The 19,491-nt window shown below is 57.3% G+C and overlaps 1 protein-coding gene and 1 long non-coding RNA gene across 5 annotated transcripts; one reads left to right on the top strand and one right to left on the bottom strand.

Moving 5' to 3' along the window:
- Positions 1 to 228: 228 nt before the first annotated feature.
- Positions 229 to 18,785, top strand: TMC6 (transmembrane channel like 6). Of its 4 annotated transcripts, none has more exons than XM_039911036.1 (21): positions 229 to 369; positions 7,114 to 7,209; positions 7,399 to 7,517; positions 7,790 to 7,870; positions 8,201 to 8,362; positions 8,606 to 8,711; positions 8,989 to 9,085; positions 10,006 to 10,266; positions 10,357 to 10,547; positions 10,649 to 10,793; positions 10,925 to 11,080; positions 11,306 to 11,478; positions 11,838 to 11,919; positions 12,019 to 12,116; positions 12,743 to 12,835; positions 13,345 to 13,420; positions 13,832 to 13,965; positions 14,069 to 14,245; positions 14,346 to 14,424; positions 15,713 to 15,804; positions 18,621 to 18,785. In XM_039911036.1, exons 2-20 carry the CDS (start codon positions 7,154 to 7,156, stop codon positions 15,782 to 15,784), a joined length of 2,358 nt encoding a protein of 785 aa, XP_039766970.1. In that variant the 5' UTR covers positions 229 to 369; positions 7,114 to 7,153; the 3' UTR covers positions 15,785 to 15,804; positions 18,621 to 18,785. The 4 variants fall into 4 exon arrangements, with proteins under 4 accessions (XP_039766970.1, XP_028912657.1, XP_028912661.1 ...); XM_029056824.1 differs by lacking the exon at positions 229 to 369 and adding an exon at positions 3,407 to 3,442; XM_029056828.1 differs by lacking the exon at positions 229 to 369 and adding an exon at positions 4,701 to 4,801.
- Positions 15,622 to 18,622, bottom strand: LOC114808833. Its single transcript, XR_003756601.1, has 3 exons — positions 16,452 to 18,622; positions 16,309 to 16,338; positions 15,622 to 15,706 (listed from the first exon to the last, which is right to left on the bottom strand). It is a non-coding gene; the product is annotated as an uncharacterized LOC114808833 (long non-coding RNA).
- Positions 18,786 to 19,491: the final 706 nt, after the last annotated feature.

The raw sequence follows: 19,491 nt of genomic DNA, 5'->3' as shown, positions 1-19,491 counted from the left end.
CCGGCTCCTGCCCCCTGCGACCCCCTGCCCAGCCCGCTCGGCCCCTCGCCTGACCCCCCCAAGCCCCGGTTGGCCCCCCGGAGCCGTCCCGCGAGGCCCTTCCTCCTCTGTGCCCTAATCTGCCGGTTGATAACAGGCAGGCGGGTGAGAAGGGGGTGGCGGTCACGTGACAGGAACAGCTGTCCCCCCCCCCACCCCACCCTCCCCGATCCTCCTTCCCCACCCGTATTTCCTTTGCAGTGAGTCGGTGGAGGTGCCACAGATAGAAGAGCGAGGAGGTGCCCCAGCCTCGCTCTGACTTCCTCCTGCCCAGCTGCGGGGGCCTGCCCCCCTGTTCCCAGCCTGGACACAGACAAGGCAGAAGGGCAGGTATGTTTGCCAGCCTGGCGTTCTCCTGGGAGAATCCGGGGGGGAGGGGGCAGGGGGCAGGCGTGGGTCTGGCTGGCTGCAAACAGGAAGAGGTTAATTCTGCATGCCTCCCACATCGTTTTCGCAAGCGTAGGGGGGCAACTCCCTGGCGAGGTGGCGGCCCCCTGCCTCGACTCCTCGGACAGCCTGATTCTCCCTGGGGGTCGGCTTTCGGTTTGCTCTTTGACCCCTGAACTGCCCCTCGCTCCTCCCCCGCCGACACCCAGCTCGGCCTCCTTTCCAGAAATCACCTGTTGCCACCCACAACTTCCTGGGGCTCAGGCCCAGCCCACTTTGAGCGGCACTGGGGTGTAGAGGCCGCAAAACCCGTAGAGCGTCGCAGGTCTTCCCAGAAGCCCTCGATGTCTGGGCACCAAGTGAGCTGAAGATCCCTGGCCCAGTCAGAGAGCGAGCGCGCTCCCCCGAGGCTGGTGGGACAGCAGGGGCCGGGTGGTGGGGTAGTGCAGTGCAGGGGGTAGAGATACCCTTATCTCAGCCACCACCAGGCCCAGAGGGGCCCTTGCAGGAGAGCTGCATTTATCAAGTCTACTAACCCTATCACAGTCTTCCAGCACTTAGAACAGTGCTCCGCGCACAATAGGCCCTCAAAGACGTATGGACTGATTGCGCCATGCCCACTGAATAATAATTGAGGTATTTGCTCGGCGCTTACTACGTGCCAAGCGCTGTACGTGCCCATCACAAAATGGGGAATAATGACCGCCTTTCCCTACCTCGCAAGGATGCTCTGAGGACAAAGCCGTCGCAAGTAATTTGACGGCGCTTTGAAAAGAGAAGCTCCATATAAAATCATGGTATTATTATTCAAACACTTGGTCAAGTGCTCTGCACAGAATAAGTGCTCAATAAATACCATTGATTGATTCGTGTCACGCTTTAATTTTCCCCAAGCTGTTTCCCTTTCCGCTCTAGACTGTAAACTCCTTGAGGGCGGGGAACGTGACCACCAACTCTGTAGTATCGCCTGTGGTAAGCACTCAGGAAATATCACCGATTAGTTACTTATCTCATTTTATCCTCACAATATCTCTGTAAAGTAGGGAGATGGGCAGAGAACGTGCCCATCAATCAAGCAATCAGTCGTATTTATCGAGCGCTTACTACGTGCACTGTTGTGGGCATTTGGGAGGGTACGATACAACAGAATTGGAAGACACATTTCCTGCCCATAATTGGCTTACAGTCTAAAGGGGGAGACAGACGTGAATATGAATAAATCATTCATAATATATCATTTAAAGATATGTATATAAGTGCTGTGGGGTTGGGGGGCATGGTGAATATCAAATGTCCAAAGGTCAGGTGCCGCTCAAAGGAGGTCGGGCCGAGCCCCAGGAAGTTGTGGGCGGCAACAGTTGATTTCTGGAAAGGAAGCTGAATTGGGGGAGGGAGTCGGGGGCGGTTCAGGGGTCAAAGAGCAGGCTGGACCCCCAACCCCTGCCCCCAGGGAGACTCAGACCGTCTGAGGAGTCAAGGCAGGGGATCTTCTCCCTGCCAGGAAGTTGCTCCCACACCCTTGCAAAAAGGACCGGGGAAGCGTGCCTCACCAACTCTATAGTAGTGTATATAGTGAGCACTCAGTAAATACTAGGATTAATTGATTAGTTACTCATCTCATTTTCTCCTCACAATATCCCTATAAAGTAGGGAGAGGCAGGTATTATTATCAGAATGTGCCTCCCAATTCTGTAGTATTGTACACAGTAAGCACTCACTAAATACCGATGGATCGACTGATCGGTCACTCATATCATTTTGCCCTCATGACTGTAAGCTCGTTGCGGGCAGGGAATGTTTCCATTTATTGGACTCGTCCAAGTGCTTAGTACAGTGCTCTGCACACAGTAAGTGCTCAATAAATATGATTGAATGAATGAATGATCGAATGAACAACATCCCTGTGAAGAAGGGAGAGGCGGGTGTTGTTATGAGAGGGTCAGTGACTTGGAGCTGGGACTAAAATTTGGACGTTAAGATGGAAGCCCCCATCCCTCCATCTTGTCCCACGGCTCTCTGGATTAGATTGTAAACTCGTTGTTTTGGGCAGCAAATGCGAGCTTGGCCTCTGTTGTAATTTCCTAGCAACTGACTCTCAGTGGGCAATCAGTCAATCATATTTATTGAGTGATTTCTCTGTGCAGGGCACTCTACTAAGTGTTTGGGAGGGTTCAATACAACAGAATTGGAAGACATGTTTCCTGCCCACACTGAACTCAGTCTTGAGGGGAGAGGCAGACATTATTGTAAGTAAATAAATGATGGATATGGACCTAAGTGCTGTGGGGCTGAGGGAGGAGTGAGTAAAAGGGAGCAAATCAGGGTGGTGCAGAAGGGAGTGGGAAAACAGGAAATGAGGGCTTAATCAGGGATGGCCTTTAGATACCCAATAAATAATCATGATAATAATAATATGATAATAATAATAGTAATAATTATAATAATACTAATGGTATTTGTTAAGCACTTACTATGTGCCAGGCACTGTACTAAGCACTGGGGTGGATACAAGCAAATCAGGTTGGTTACAATCCCTGTCCCACATGGGGCTCACGGTCTCAATCCCCATTTTCCAGATGAGGGAACTGAGGCCCAGAGAAGTGGAGTGACTTGCCCGAGGTCCCCACAGCAGACAAGTGGTGGAGCCGAGATTAGAACCCATCACCTTCTGACTCCCAGGACCATGCTCTATCCACTATGCCCTGCTGCTTCTGCCAGGCATTGCGCTAAGCGCCGGGATAGACTGTAGACTTTAAGCTGTAAACTCGTGTGGGCAGGGAATGTGTCTGTATTGTCCTTTCCCAAGTGCTTAGCTCAGTGCTCTGCACACAGTAAGCGCTCAATAAGTACGACTGACTAGATAGTTCTGAGATAATCAGATCAGACACGATCCCCGTCCCCACATGGGGCTCGCGGTCCGACAGGGAGGGAGAACTAGCGTTTTATCCTCATTTTTTCAGATGAGGAGACTGAAGAACTGAGAAGCGAAGTGACATGCTCAAGGTTCCCCCGGCGGGTAAGGGACGGAGCCCGGATTAGAACCCACGTCTCCCGCCTCCCGGTCCCCTGCTCTTTCCATCAGTCCCGCTGCCTCTCAGAGGACGTCGATCGATTGACCGATCTGTTGGGAAGGTTTCTGGGGGAATGGAAAAGTCGAGGAGTCTCCAGTGGGGAGGAGGGAAGATCGTGGCCAGGGTGGGCAGCTGGGCCAGGTGGCCTGGTGACCTGGCGGAGGGGGTGTGAAGGGTGACTAGTGGGTGAAGGAAAGGGTTCTAGTGCTTGGGCCCCTCCTTTTTTCCCTGGCAGGGCTTAGTAGCTCCTGGTGGGCAGAGAACACATCTACCGACGCTGTCGTATTGGGCTCTTCCAAGCGCTTAAAGCAGTGCTCTGCACACAGTAAGCGCTCAGTAAATACCACTGTTTACGGTGCTCTGCACCCAGAGTGCTCGGTAAACACCATTGATCGATGACAGTGTGCTGCATAGAGAAAGTGCTCAAAAAACACCATTGATTATTTGCTTACAGTGCCCTGCACACAGAGCTGAATAGATACCAATTACTGATTACGGTGCTCTGCACACAGAAAGTGCTCAGTGCACCCGGTAAGCTCTCAGTAAGTGTCACAGATTGATCGGTTGAGGTGGGGCGATCTCTCCATCCATTCCCACGCAGGATTGCTCAGCCAAACTGGATTTCTTGGCCTCGGGGGCGGGATTCCCGGTCCTCGGGAAGCAGTGTGCCGGGCCGGAGCCTGCCAGCTCTGGGGATGCCAGGAGAGCTGGGAGAACCCTTGGGGGCAGCGGGGTGCTAGGAGTTAATAATAATAATAATAATAATTATGGTATTTGTTAATTGCTTACTATGTGCAGAGCAGTGTTCTAAGCGCTGGCATAGATACAGGGTCATCAGATTGTCCCCCGTGGGCGCTCACATTTTTTAACCCCCATTTCTCCAGATGAGGTCACTGAGGTCCAGAGAAGTGAAGTGACTTGCCCACGGCCACACAGCAGACAAGTGGCGGAGTCGGGATTAGAACCCACGACCTCTGCCCCCCAACCGCGGGCTCTTTCCACTGAGCCACGCTGCTTCTCAACTACGTTGGGCCTGATTGAAGCTGACGCTCAGTGTCCAAAGTCCTGGCCGACTCTGGGAGAGTAAGCGCTCAATAAATAGGATCGAATGAATGAATGAAGGGGGGGTGTCCAGTGGGTAGCCCGTGGACTACGTCTCCCGGCATGCCCTGGGACGGCAGGTGAGGGCGGCCCCTCCGGGCCCCGCCCTGTCCCACCTGGCTGGCAAGGAAGCGGAAGAGCGGAGGGTCAGGTCCTGGGGCGACCCCTCGGACAGTGGGCCCACCCTCAAGGTCGGGAAGCAGGTGGGTGGTGGGGCAGGAGGAGGTGGAGGAGGAGGAAGAGGAAGAGGAGGAGGAGGAAGAGGAGGAGGAGGAGGTGGAGGAGGAAGAGGAGGTGGAGGAGGAGGGGCCTGGCCACCAGGCCAGGGAGGAGGGCAACTGGATTCGGACTCCCCCCGGAGCTGGGTGGGAGAGGGCGGGTGTGTCGTGTGTGCTTGCACGCACGTTTTGGGAAGGAGCTGCGTGGAGGTCTTTTGTTGAAGGAAAGAGCCCGGGTTTAGGAGTCAGAGGTCGTGGGCTCTCATCCCGCCCCCGCCCCTTCTCAGCCGTGTGACTTCACGTCGCTTCTCAGGGCCTCAGTGCCCTCACCTGGAAAATGGGGGCCGAGACCGCGAGCCCCACGTGCGACAACCTGATTACGCCGTATCCACCCCGGCGCTTAGGACAGTGCTCGGGACATAGTAAGCGCCTGACGATTACCAACATTGTTACTGTTATTTAGCTGTAGAACAAAAGAGCTGCGGGCGGGGGGAGGGTCTGGCCCGAACCTCGGGCCGCCGGGGGGAGAAGGGAGGGCTTGGAAGGGCCGGGACAGGGCCGGGTCAGTCTGGGCAACTTGGGGGGGTGAATTAGCAATGGCAGAGGTGGAGGAGAGGGGGGCTCTGCACCTCGGACACCCCGGCTTGCCTTGGTTTTAGCCGAAGAAGGGCCGAAGCTGCCCCTCTACTTTCGGACTGTACTGTGCCACTCTTCTCTTCCCCAGCGCTCAGTACAGCGCTCCACCCGCAGTAAGCGCCCCGTAAATACGATCGAATGAATCCCCCCATCCCTTAGTTGGACGTTGGGAGGGTGTGTGTGGGGGTTCTCTCCTCTCCCCCTTTCCTCTCCTCCCCGCCCGTGGGGGGCAGCGGGCGAGGCCTTGCAGCCCCTACAGAGGAGGTAGGGTCCTGCCCGGGCGGCAGGCGGTAGGGGCGTGGGAAACGAGGCCAGGAGGCCGGAGGTGGCAGTGGGACGGTTGCCGGACTGCTCACTTTTTGGTGAATCCCCGGCGTGGGTGTGCATGTGTGTGTTTTTGTGTTGGAGGGGGGAAGGATGGGGAAAGCGCTAGGCCAAGAGAGGGACTGCTGCACCTACGCAGGCTCCAGACCTCCACGTGCTGGTGGTGGGGGGGGGATGGAGGGATGGGGAGGGGTCCTCCATTTCTCCCAGTCCCGTCAGAGGGGGCCCGCACTGGTCGCTCATCCCTCGCTGGCCGGGCAGGGGCCCTCCCCAGCCGGGTGGGGGGGGTGCAGGATGGGGTGGGCAAGGGCCTTGTGCCCCCCCGCTCGAGGCCCAGAGAGCCCCCGGGGTGGAGGCGGCCAGTGGGTCCTTGGGCAAGGACAGAGCGGCCACTCTGGGCGCTGCCCACACGGCAGGGACAAAGAGCGGCCTGTTGGGGCCCGAGGAGGCGGCCGTGGGGGAGGGGGGCCAGAACTCGGGGCCGGGGCGGACCCCCGCTCCGACAGGGTCAGCCGGCCTGAGCCTGGGGTCGTGGGCTAGGCCGGGGCCACCCTGTGACTTCCTTGGGCGCCCCGTTAGGCATCCCTCGGCCCCCCTGGCCCCCACATCAGGGAGGACCACAAGTGGCGGGGAGGGAGAGCTGCGGCAGTTTGGCCACCGTCGTCCTGATCCCGCTGAGACTTGCCCGGGGCTGTGTCCCTCAACCCACACAGCCCGTGTCCATCTCTCCTTCAGGGTGGAGGGCCCGGGGCTGTTGGGGTGAGGTTTCCTGAGACAGGAAGTACTGTGGAGTCGGGGCGGTGCTGAGTTAGGTAGGCCTGGCCTCCCAACTGTTGTGCCCTTCCTGTTTCCCCCAGGGAAGTGACCTGGGGGTGTGTGTGGGGGGGTGCCCCCGGTCGAGAATCCCCCGCCTCCTTCATGCCTCCTATTGAGGCTAGGGAAAAAGGGACCTCGCCCTTCCCCCGTCCCCAGAGCTGGCCGCCCAGAAGACATCCACAGGGGGCTGGGAACCCAGCGGTCTTCAAACTAAACCGCTACTCCCCCGCTCTCTACTGGACCTGAATTGCATCACTGGCTAGCTGGACCTCAGCTGCCCTGACAGCTGCCCCAGGGGATGGGTAGAGACAGACCCCCGTGAGCCGGCCCTACCCGGATTCCTGGGATTCCCCCCGGGGCACCACCGTGGGAAACTCACCGGGCCGGGTGCCCAGCTGATGAGGGAGGAGGCGGGAGCCCGCCCGGCGCTCCGCCTGGCACGGGGTGGGCCCGCCGCCGTCTCCAGAGGTAGGGCCGCTGGGCGGGCCCAGAAGCCGCTCAGTTTTCCCATCTCTCCTCAGTCAAGCTACTGATGAGAGAGCCGCCGCAGAAGGTCCCGACATGGCCTGTTCGCCCTCCTTTGTCCTCAACATCCAGGAGTCCGAGTGGGACCCCAGGTAACGGGAGTGAACGTGGTCGGGGGGCCGCAGGGGCAGTCTGCTCCCCAGGGGGAGGCGCGGTTGTGGAGCACGGGCCCCTCCCGTGGAAGGAGGAGGGATGAGGGGCAGCCTGCCGGTTTTTAGTTTGGGGGGTTGCCGAGGGAGTCCCCGGAGCTGAACCTGAGGGTCAGTGTGTCCCTCCCACAGCCAGGACCCCAGCCCCTCTGACGAGAGCGGTTTGCAGAGCTCCTTCCACCAGCTGATCGAGGAGCAGAGCCAGCAGGCCGAGGCCCTGGAGCTGCAGCAGAGGCTCCTCGGGGACCCAGGTGAGAGGACCCGCAAGTTCCTAGAGCTTCTGGCCATGGGGTCACCCCACTGCCCTGGTGGAGTGGGCGGGTGGGCCCGGGTCATCACCCCGAACTCCGGCCTCAGGAGCAGGTGCCCGGTTGTGTGTGACGCCCTGAGATTGGGCCCTGCATGTGGGGTCCGTGCTGAGAAATGGCCTCTCCCCAGACTGGCCTCCGGCCCCGGAGGTTGGGGCAGCGGAGCCGGCCCCGCCGCGAACCTCCCTCCCTCTCCCTTTTTCCCACGTCCACAGACAATGGCCAAGGCCCCGGCCCGCCGGAGTACTCGTCGGCCACGCTGAAGATCCTGGCCAGCATGCCCAGTCGCACCATCGGTCAGTGCGCCCCGGGGGCCCCACACCCCGCTGGCGGGGGGCTGCCGACCTCCTCTCCCCTTCCTGGCCTGCCCAGCCTGGCCGGTGTCCACGATGGGAAACTGGCTGGGCTGGCAGCGTGTCGTGGCTCTGGGTTCTGCAGGCTTTTGGGCCTCTTGTGCTGGGGATGGGGGTAGGGGGACCGCCCTGAGTCCTGGCCCGGAGGGTGCTGCCAGGACAACGGAGGCAGCCCGTGTACGGGTGGGTGTCGGTCCCAGGAATGGGGCGGGTGGGTGTCCCAGGCCCCCGGGGATGGGCGTCCACCACATTGCCAGCCTCCCGGTCCCCCAGGGCGCAGCAGAGGGGCCATCATCTCCCAGTACTACAACCGTACGGTCAAGCTGCGGCGCAGGAACACCCGCCCCCCGCTGAGGGACATAGAGCGCTCCGCCCGCCCCAGCATCCGGCAGTACGACCTGGACCTGGAGCCCACCACCAGGGAGGAGGAGGAAGGTGAGCATGGGGTCCTCGGGGAGCCGCCCTGGACTGACCGTCCCGGGGCGCGACGCGCGGCGGGGGGTCGGGGAGGCAGCCGAGGGAAAGCTGTCCCAGGCCCCTGTCCCCGACCCGGCGGAGGCGGCCCAGAGAGGCGGGAGGTGGGGCGGACCGGGTTAGCAGAAGTGGGAGGGGTCCAGGGAAGTTCCCGCCGGGCCCGGCATCGGGGCCTGACTCGATGGGCCCATCTCCCCCTGGCAGAGAAGCAGAGCCTCCTGGTGAAGGAACTGCAGGCCCTGCCGCTGGGCCAGCGGTACCACACGCTGCGGTCGATGCCCCTGAGACTGGCCGAGAAGCGTCGTCTCTGGTGAGTGTCCCCTCTCTGTCCCCCCGCCTCCTTCCATCAGTCCATTGATAGTATCATCTGAGCGCTTACTCTGTGTGCAGAGCACTGGACTAAGTGCTTGGGAAAGGACAAGACAGCAGAGTGGCTAGACGCGATCCCTTGTCCACAAGAAACTCGCTTGGGCCTCTGGGCTTGGAGAGGTCTGGGGGCGGTGGGAGGAGTTGAGGAACAGGAGGGGCAGGGGATCCCCGTCTTCTGGGGGAGCCTGACCCCTCCCGCACGCCTTATCTCCCTCCAGGCAGGAAAGCTGTGACCAGACGGGCAGGCCGAGCAGAGAGCGACACTGCCAGGAATTCCTTCCTTGCTGCAGTTACCTCAGATACCACTGCATCATAGTGAGGACTGAAAACCTCCCCTCCACCCCCTCGCGCTTCTTCCTGGCAGTCCCCTCCCCTGGCCCGGGGGCCTGACCGTTCTGCTCTCCGGCCCCGCAGCCTTGCCCTCTCCAGCCCCCCTCTCCTGGCGGTGAGAGGAGGGTGGGGCCGTGCCCGCCAGGGGACCGACCAAGCGGTCGGTGGGATTTACTGCGTGCCTGTTTCAGGCGGGGAGAGGGAGAGGTTCTGGGGCACGGGGGATATGTCACCTTGCTCCCTGTCCCTCACGGTAACCCCTCCGTTCCCATCCCTTTCCCTTCTCCTTCTGTCCCCTCCCAACTTTGAATCCCACCCCCATGAGCCGTTTCTCCCTCCCACGCCGCCCCTCCTCCGCCTCTTCCCGCCTAACCGAATATGAGACTTTCTCTCCTTCCTCCTCCCCCTTCCTTGGCCTCCTTTAAACTCATCCCCGGGGACTTGAGCCTCCACGATGTCGGTGACCCCCGCCTCTCCCCCGCTCCCCAGGCAGCGCCCTTCCTCGCTCCGCTCCCCTCCGCCGGCCTCCCGCCGCACCCCTCCTCAGCTGTGGGTCACCTCGGACGTGCATTTGGTTTCCTCCTCCCCGGGCAGGGCAGCGCTCTGTCTCTTGACATCCCCCCTCCAGCCACAGGCTGTTGCTGCCCTGCCCCCTTGCCCCTAAATTGTAAGGGAAGAGTAAGGGGTCGCCACGGGTGGCGTCGCTGGGGATTCATCAGGGAAGGCGGCGGCCTCCCCACCCACTCCGTCGTCCCTCCGGTCCGACCATCCCCTCTCCAGACCTGGGGTGACCGGGGCACCCGGAGGGCGGGGAGCTCGTCCACGGCACACCCCCGGCAGCCTGGGGCGGGCGGGCGGAGACGCCCAGGAGGGAGCGGCGGGCCTGACCGGCGGGACCCTTGCAGGCCCTGCGCAGCCTGTGGTACGGGCTCCTGTCGGGCCTGCACGCCCTCCAGTCTCGGCACGACGCCCTGAAGCAGATCAGCGGCCAGTTCGGGTCCAGCGTGCTCTCCTACTTCCTGTTCCTCAAGACCCTGCTCACCTTCAACGCTCTGCTCCTCTTCTTCTTCCTGACCTTCATCGTGGCCCTACAGGCCGCCTTCCCCCCACCCCAAGAATCCACCCGCAGCTCATCCTTCACGGGTCTGGAGCTCCTCACCGGGGCTGTGAGTACTGGGCCGGTGCCGCGGGGACACGGGGGGGCACGGCCGGGAGAGGATCTGGGGTCCGACGCCTACCTGTCTGCACTCCCCCAGGGTTACTTCACCCACACGGTGATGTACTACGGCTACTATAGCAACTTCACCCTGAACCAACCCTGCTCCTCCACCGCCAACACCAGCCACTGCCTGCCCGGCAAGGTCAGCCTGCCCTACAACATGCCGCTGGCCTACCTGCTCACCAATGGGGTCGCTTTCTTCATCACTTGCATCGTCCTGGTGTACAGGTAGGTACCCGGGCGACCGGTCCCGCCCGCGGGGAACCCCGGCACCCCGCCCGACACAGTGGATTCTCCTCTCGTTCTCCCCCCCCCATCCCCCCCACCAGCATGTCCCACTCCTTCGGGGAGAGCTACAGGGTGGGCCGCACCCTGGGGGCCCACGCCGTCACCGTCTTCTGCTCTTGGGACTACAAGGTGACCGACTGGCGCGGCATCCGGCTGCAGCAGGACAACCTCCGCACCCAGCTGAAGGTGGGTGGCGTAAGGCCCGGCCCCCACTCCCCCCGCCCTGCTCTTTTCTCCGGGAAGGCCCGGGGTACGGCGCCGGGGACCCCTCTTGGAAGGACCCGGGCCCCGAGCACCACACACACTGTGTTCGGCAGGAGCTGTTGGCAGACTGGCAACTGAGGCGACACCCGGTGGGCTGGTGGAGGCGGCTGTGCCAGCTGGCGAGGGTGACGCTCGTGTGGGTGCTGTGCCTGAGCGTGGCCGTGGGCTTAGCCATCGCTGTCTATTACTTCTCTGAGTACTTGCACCAGGTCAGGGGCCAGGGGCCGAGGGCGGGATGGAATTCCCGTCCCCTTTTCTCTTCCCAGCCGTGCAGGCCGGGGCTCCCCACCTACCCCTCAGTCCCGGCTGCGGCCCTCACCGTCCGACTCCCCCGGTGCCGGGCCTCTCCCCTGGCCCTGCCTTTTGCCGGGCATCTGGGGTTGCCCTGCCCAGCTCGGTGACCGCCTCCCACTCCTTCCTCCCCGTGCCCACAGAGTGAAATGTCTGTTGCCCCCGGGAGCAGCACGTGGCAGCAGGAGGCCAAACTGCTGGTGCTTCCCCTCGTGGTGGGGCTCATCAACCTGCTGGTGCCTTACCTCTACACGCTGCTGACCAGCTGGGAGCTGCACGAGTCACCCGGGCTGGAGGTCTACATGGCCATCTGCAGGTGGGCCTGCCCCCCTCTTCCCGGCCTGTGCCCCTCACCCTCCCTGACCGGTCAGGCCATCTCACCGTTCCTGCCGCCCCTGGGGGGTTTTCCTCCCCTTCGTACAGAGGGGCGGGATCGAGCCCTCCGAGTGGGGAGGAGCTGGGGACTGGGGATCAGAACTCAGGTCCCGGTGGTCCAGCCCTGGCTCGGGAGAGGGAGGCCGGGAACCGAGCCCGACCCCGAGGGAGGAGCGGCTGCCTAGCCTCCCAAATCCCCAGCCCAAGCTAGCCTGACCGAAGGGCTTAGCCCACGACTCCCTCGGGGGCAGCTCCTGAGCCTGAGGCGTCTGACTTTCTCCCGTTTTCCGCCCCCGGCAGAAACCTGATCTTGAAAATGGTGATTCTGGGGCTGCTGTGCTTTCACTGGCTGAGCCGCAAAGTCAGGGCGCTGCAGGACCAGGTAAGGGCCCACGGCCGGGGCCCGGGGGGTGGGGGGGCCCAGCGGGGCAGGGTGCCTCGCCCCGGGCCCGACGCCCCCAATCTGCACGTCTTGTCGCAGTGCTGGGAGACCTTTGTGGGGCAGGAGCTCTACCGCTTCATGGTGACGGACTTCATCTTCACCCTGCTGGACACCCTGTTTGGGGAGCTGGTCTGGAGGTAGCCCACTCACTCGCGGCCCCTCCCACCCCCCAAAGTGCTGACCGCCCTTCTAGACTGTAAGGAAGCTCATCGAAGGCAGGGAACGTGTTCTGTTGTCCTCTCCCCAGGGCTTAGTTCAGTGCTCGGAACACAGTAAGCGCTCAATAAACATGGACTGACTGAGAAGGCAGAAGCTGGCAGCACAGCTCAAGGAAAAGGGTGGCGGCAGGTGCAGGCAACGTGTATACACAAACACACACAGTCATTTATTGAGCACTTACTGTGTGCTGAGCACTGTACTAATTACTTGGGAGAGTATAATACAGCAGTAAACAGACACACACCCTGCCCACAATGAGTTTACAGGCTAAAGATCCGTCAATCCATCCATCCATCTTTGGGAACATCCAGGTAGATCCCACTCAGCAGGTGAGGCGACCGGAGGTGGTGGTCTCTGTGCTTTCTGCCCCAGGATGCCCCCGTCTCTTCCACCGCCGCTCAGCGTCCCTTTAACCCTCCTCCTGCTTCCACCCCTGGCCCCACCGCTCTCCGGACTCCACTTCCCGGTCCCCCCGCGCCCTCTGGCCCGTTTCGGCGGTCCCCGCAGATCACCCCGCCGCAGCCACCCCCTCCTTGTGCCGCAGGCTCATCATCGAGAAGCGGGAGGGGAAGCGGAAGCCGGAGTTCGACATCGGCCGGAACGTGTTGGAGCTCATCTACGGGCAGACGCTGACCTGGTGAGCTGGCGCGCTCCCTGCCTTCCCTTCCTCCCTCTCTCCCTCCTGGGTCCCCCACGGACAACCCCGGGCCTCGTCGCGTCGTCCACTGCGAGTAGGAGCCAATTAGCGGCCGCTTCGCCCCGTTGTTACGATTTCGGCCCGTGGTGGGACGCCGGTGTCTCCCCGGCTCCCTCGCCCCAAGACAGAGATGGAGTCCGGCGCCGGAAACTTCCGTGAGTCTAATTCCCAGCTACTTCGGCAGCGTGGCCTAGTGGCTAGAGCCTGGGCGGCAGAAGGACCTGGGTTTTAATCCTAGCTCCGCATCTCTTGCCCGACTTTGCTCATATCACTTGTCTGAGCCTCAGTGAGCCCTACGTGGGATAAGAACTGTGCCCAATCTGAATTAGCTTGGCTCTATCCCAGCACTGGGTTCGGTGTCTGGCACGTAGGAAGCACTTAACAAATACCACGAAAAAAGGTAGCTCCCTCCACGCGGGAACTGAGGGTCTCTTGTGGACTGCTTCCAGGTTGGGGGTCCTGTTCTCCCCCCTTCTCCCGGCTGTGCAGATCATCAAGCTGCTGCTGCTCTTCTGTGTCAAGAAAGTAAGTGTGTGTGGTGGGAGGGGGGAGAGAGACAGACCCTGTCCTCCAAAGCCCTTAATTTCCTCTTCTCCCATTCTCTTCTGCATCACCCTAACACTTGGGATTTGCTCCCTTTATTCCACCCTCCCTCAGCCCCAAAGCACTTAGGTCCATACGCGTCATTACCCGTCATTAATTTACAGTGATGTCCGTTTCCCCCTCCAGCCCATTGTGGGTGGGGAATCTTTCTACCCCCTTTGCTCTCCAAGCGCTTAATACAGTGCTCTGCACACAGGAAGCCCAATACTACCAATGATCGATTCTCCCACGGTGGGCTTTGCGCCCGCGTGTGGGAGTGATTTGGCTGGCCCGCGGGGGCCCGCGAGACTCCTGCCGCCCCAGCCCTGCTCTAGCAACCCTCTGTGCCCGCAGACCAGCCTCATGGCCAACTGCCAGGCTCCCAGCAAGCCCTGGCAGGCGTCCCACATGACCACCGTCTTCATCACGCTCCTGTGCTTTCCCTCCTTCCTGGGCGCCGCCATCTTCCTGTCCTACACCATCTGGTCGTGAGTCCGCTCGGGCGGCGTGGAGGGGCCCCCGGTCCGGGGAGGGATTACCCCGCGGGCGGTCCGAGGGAGTGACCGCCGCCCCCTCCCCCCCACCCTGCAGAGTGAGGCCGTCCGGCACGTGCGGGCCCTTCCGCCACCTGGACACCATGTACGAGGCCGGCAAGACCTGGATCGAGCGGCTGGAAGAGGCCAGCCCCAACATCTCCTGGTTCGTCTGGATCCACCGGTACCTGGTGGAGAACACCTTCTTCCTCTTCTTGATGTCCGCCCTGCTGCTGTGAGCGCCTCTGAAGGGGTGGGGGGCGGGCGGGGGTGAGAGTTGGGGGCCGCCGTGGCCCGCTCCGGCTGACCGGGGAACGCCACGTCTTTGCTTTCAGAACCCTGATCTACCTCAACATCCAGGTGGTGAAGGGGCAGCGCAGAGTCATCCGCCGCCTCAAGGAGCAGATCAGCAATGTGAGTCAGTGACATCCCTCGGGTGGGGGGGAGGGGTTTTCTGACCCAGTGCCTACTCGGTGCAGAGTACAGTAGAGTTTAGGAGACACGATCCTTCTCTCTCTTTCTCGTTCCTTCCTTTTTCCCTTCTTTTTCTCGCCCTCCTATCCCGTCACTTTTTTTCTTTCCAACTCTTTTTTAGTTTTACTCTTCTGTATTTGTCTTCCATCCTTTCATTCTTTTTTCCTCCCTTTCACCATTTCTTCTTCCCCGTTCCATTTTTTTCTATTCCTTTCCCTCTATTCTTCCTCATTCTTTCCTCATTCCCCTCCTTATTCTCTCCCTTTTTGTCTCTTTCCTGTTCCTGTCTTTATCTTCTTCCCCTTTCCATCTGTTATTCTCATTACCTGTTTTCTTTATCCCTTCCTTTCTACTCTTCAATCTCTTTTCTTTCCATCATTTTCCTCACTCTCACCTTCTCTCTTTTTCATGTTCCTGTCTCCTCTTTCCATTCTATTGCTTTTTCTGTTTCCATCTGTTCTCCTAACTTTTCTCATTTTCTTTATCTTCTTCCTCTATCCCATCTTTCTTTCCCTTTCTTCTTTCAGTTTTTCGTTCCTTCTTTCCTATCTTTCTGTTCTGTTGATTTTCCTGTTCCCATCTATTCTCGTAACCATTTTTCTTCATTTTCTTTATCCCTTTTCTACTTTTTACTCTTTTCTTTCTCTCCACTTTCCTCTCTTTCTCTTTCCATTTTTTCCTTCTTGCCACTCTATTGGTTTTTCTGCTTCCATCTATTCTTAACCTTGTTTCTTTCTCATTACCTTTCATTTTTTCTTTCTACTTTTTTAAACTCTTCAATCTCTATCCCATCTTTCATTCCCTCCCCTTCTCTTTCCATCTATTCTTAGCCATTCTTTATCCCTTTTTTACTCTTCAATCATCTTTTCTTTCTCTATCCCATCACTTCTTCCCCTCTTCTAACCCACCTTTTTAATTCGTTCCCTCTTTGTCACCCTTCTTTTCTCTAACCCTCCCTTATTCTCCTTTTTTGCTCGTCCTCTTTGTGGTGTTCTTTTTCATTCTGCAACCCTTTCCCTCCCTTTCCATTTTTTCTTTTCTTTCATTCTCTCCGTCTAGACTGTGAGTTCCTCGTGGGTAGGTAACGTGTCTATCCCAAGTGCTTAAGACCATGTTCCGCACACAGTGCGCACTTCACCGATTTCTTTCCCTCCTTTCTCTAGTCCTGGTTTGTTTTCTCTGTCCCTTTCCTTCCTTCACTTATCCCCGGCTGTTTCTGCCACTGTAGGAGGGAGAAGATAAAGAATTTCTCATCAGTAAGCTGCACGCCATTTACGGGAGAAGAGAACCCTCCCTCTGAGCAGGACCACAGACGTCAAGGTGAGTGAGGGGCCCGACCCCGCTCCGTGGCAGGCCGGGCTACAGCGGCTCTTTCTTTCACACACTAGAAGCACACTTTTTCTCCCGCCGGATAGAAAGGGGGCCCCGGCTGAGGCCGCGGGGACTTGTGCCCTCTCTCTCTTTTTTTAAGGCCACATTGCCTCCTGGGAGGTCGGGGCCTGGCCGGCCCCTGGGGAGGCTCTCTTCCCTCTTCACCACTGTAAACAGCAAATGTTTAAACAGTAACGACAGCCGGTACTTGTGAAGTGCTCACTTTGTGCCAGGCACTGGCTTCAGCAAGGGGGTAGAAGTGAGGTGACCCGCCTGAGGTCCCGCAGCAGACGAGTAGAGAAGCCGGGACTAGAACCCAGGTCCTTCTGCTGTCCGTTCCCCCACCGCCGGGGGTTCTAGTCACTAAGTCACGCAGCTTCTCTTGCAATGGCCACAGCGGCTCCCTTCTCACACACACACACAAGAAACCCGCTTTCCCCACGCCTCGCCTACCTATTTTGGAGGAAGTTCCAGGTCCTGGGCCTTAAAAAAAAAAAAAAAAAAAAGAGATCAGGACCCCGGGGGGCTAAAGAATCAGTGGTCTCCTGCCAGGCTGCAGAGTACAAAGCAGAAACGCAATCCCAAGTGCAACTCACAGTACGCAGGGAACAGGTCCGGCTGTGGGGTCCGTCCCCGCTCCGCCACAGGCGGTCCTTCTTCAAAAGATAATGCACGTTTATTTGAACAGCCAAGAAAAAAAACTGCAATTTATTAAGTTTCAACGAAGCTTCGTACTTTCGGGGAGTGTTCGTTAACAATCACATTCTAGGAGGAGAAAACATTAAAAGCCACAAACTTTTTTTTCTTAAATCTCAGAGTTACAGACATCTTAAATTGAAAATAAAGGCAAAGAAATGACACCGACTTTTTTTTTTTTAAAACTTCCATCCCCAATTTTAAAACATCAGGAGTTTTTTTTTTCTACAACTCAATGCTAAACTTCAGCATGGAGGAACTGTATGTAGTTAAGCGCACGGGCGCGCACACACACACACACACCCATATATATATTTGATATACATATCCATCTGTACATATAGGAAATATATATATATAATGCATGTAATGGCAATGAGATGCAGTTACTCTGAGGAAGGGTTATTTAGCTAAATACACTACTAAAACTTGAGAGAAAAAAAGTCTTGAACCCAGTTTGTGCATAGTTCATGATCCTCTAGAAAACCAGCTTTTGTTGATTTGCAATCTTGCAGGACCCTCTGTTTTTGATAAAACCATTAAAAAGCTAATTTTCAAAAACAAAAAAAAGGAACCCAAAAACTAAAACAAAAAAAAAAAACAATGTAATGCACAAGTTTCCTGATCCAAGCAGGCAGGCAAGGGAGCACAATGTTCATATATTTTTTTTTTTAAAAACATACTTGAGGGTATGTTATTCCATTGTCTTTCTTCCTTTCAAAACAATCAAAACATTGATCATTTTTTTAAAACATAAAGCAATTTTTTCATATATAAAGCACTCTTCAAACATCTATTTCTTTTGAGTCCATTATTTGGTAAATATGTAACTGCTACACATTAGATTAGGTAATTTTCTTCTGTCTTTTTTTTACACTTTTGTTTTTTTTTGGTTTTTTTTTCTATTTTTTTTTTGTAATAATATCTTCAGTGCTAGGAGTTGGGTTGTAAAAATACATGAAAATGGTGTGAGCTGCTCCTCGGGAAAACCACTTCCCTGAGACCTCTTCCACCATGTGCAAGATAAGTGACCACAAGGTTTCCTTCCGCCGCACGGACGGACAGACGGACGGGAGGGAGGGAGGGAAAACCAAAGGAAAAGAAAAGATACACGAGGATGGCCGAGGAAAGGAGGACACCACCACGGCACCGCTGTTCGATCCCAGAGCTCTGAAGTAGCACGTCTTCTTTCTGAAAATAGGTTTTCTTTGACGATGGAAGTCTCTTTTTTTTCCTTTTTTTTTTTCTCTTTTTTTAAAATTCAATTTTTTTTACATTAAAGTTCGGGGGGGGGGGTTGGGGAGAGGGAGAGGGGAAGAGGGAGCCAGGGGGAAATAAAACAAAAACAGGTCTGTAAACAGGTGGGGGCCGGAAACCTCCGGCCCCCGCCGAAAGCAGTCAAAACCTACGCAAGTGCTCGTCCCCGTCGGTCCGGGCGGGTTCAGGCCAGGTGGCCGCTGGGCTTGGCGTTGGAGCGCTAGGGCCACAGTTCCAATAACTGTCTGCTTGCTTGCTTGCTTCTCTCTCTCTGTCTCCCCTCTTCTTCTCGGAACTTTTCACGTTCCCAGTGGAGAAACGGTGCAATACTCCGGGCATCTCGCTTCCTTGCATTATTTAGTCCACAATAAAAAGCCGCTAAAGGTAGATATACACATATTATTCTCCAGAGATACACGCTTGTCATTTCGACGCAATAAACAAGAGTCCTTGAGTAAACATTTACACGTGAATTGTCGCCGGCCCCGTCCCATTGGGTTTTTTGTTTGTTTTTTTGAACGTAGTAAAGGGGGATTTAGCTATATGGGAAGGGCTGCGGACACTCAGTGCAAAGTTAGAAGCTAATAACAATTAAATGTTTGACCAATGACCAAAGAAAAAAACAAAAAAACCCAATCCTCCCCCCACCCCCCTAAAAAAGAAAAAAACAAAAAAAAAGCATTATACTGCATCAGGGAGAAAAACCACTCATCCCCCCACCCCCAAGTGCGCGCACACACACACACACACATTCCTGCCACACAAACACATACGCACGGTATATGAACTTCGACATATTTTTTTTTTCCTAGAGCCTGTTTCTGTGTATTGATGCCAACCTGGAAGTGTAAATAATTCGACGTAGAAAGTGTTCACATTTCATTATTGGCCTGCTGGATTCAAGTATTTTGCATGTTTGATATGTTTTTTTTTTCCTTTTTATCTTTTCTGGGATTAAAAAAAATGACATGAAAAAAGTAATGAAACGAGGGTAATGTGCATAGGCGGATCCATGGGAACAGAACAGAGAGACCCTCCCCCCCCCGACCCCTACCCCTCACCCCCAGACCAAACCTGTCCTTTCCAGTTGCCAGTCCCCAGGATGGCGACTTTTTCGGTACCGACGAGAACCCCATGCTACCCCCGCGCCCCCGGCCCGCCCTTCCACCCACCCCCGACTTCTGATTATTGGCTCCGCCTCTCGTAATGTGCATAATAGAGTCACAGGCTCATTTTAAATAGGTTTTCGCTTCTCTCGCTCAGCCTCGATAAAACAACCCTTTCCAGCCCACCATCTGAAAAGTGCCCTTCATGATAGAACTATTCTAAGCAGCTTTTATAAACCCCGCCGCCCCCCTCCCCCCACCCCTAAAACCAAAACGACAGACGACCCGGAACGCCACATCATACGAACGTGAGACAAGGTAAAAAATAAAAGAGCCGTGAAGACACCTGTCGTTAGCACGTGACGCCGACCAAGCGGAGGGAGCCCATACTGTCGCGGTAACAGTTCCCAAGGGCTCGGGCAGAGTTTCGCCTCCGGCTTCGGACGGAGAGAGGTACGCGGCCCCCCGGTCCCGCTGTCCGTCCCGGGCGGCCCCGCGGCCGGGGTGGGAGGGCGGGGGGGAGGGTGGACCCGGGCGGGGGTCGTCTGGGAAGGTTCCTCCTTTCCCCGTCTTTAGT

This window comes from Ornithorhynchus anatinus, unplaced genomic scaffold (assembly GCF_004115215.2).
Source record: "Ornithorhynchus anatinus isolate Pmale09 unplaced genomic scaffold, mOrnAna1.pri.v4 scaffold_264_arrow_ctg1, whole genome shotgun sequence".
In the NCBI taxonomy this organism is placed as follows: Eukaryota; Metazoa; Chordata; class Mammalia; order Monotremata; family Ornithorhynchidae; genus Ornithorhynchus; species Ornithorhynchus anatinus.
The sequence above is the reverse complement of the archived record's forward strand: the minus strand, read 5'-3'. Positions and strand labels throughout refer to the sequence as shown.

Excerpts from the sequence above, each read along its gene's own strand:
- TMC6 (XM_039911036.1), top strand. The coding sequence starts at position 7,154 with ATGGCCTGTTCGCCCTCCTTTGTCCTCAACATCCAGGAGTCCGAGTGG. Across the intron at positions 10,548-10,648 it reads TGCATCGTCCTGGTGTACAG|CATGTCCCACTCCTTCGGGG; the intron begins GTAGGTACCCGG and ends CCCCCCCACCAG. Across the intron at positions 11,081-11,305 it reads TCTCTGAGTACTTGCACCAG|AGTGAAATGTCTGTTGCCCC; the intron begins GTCAGGGGCCAG and ends CCGTGCCCACAG.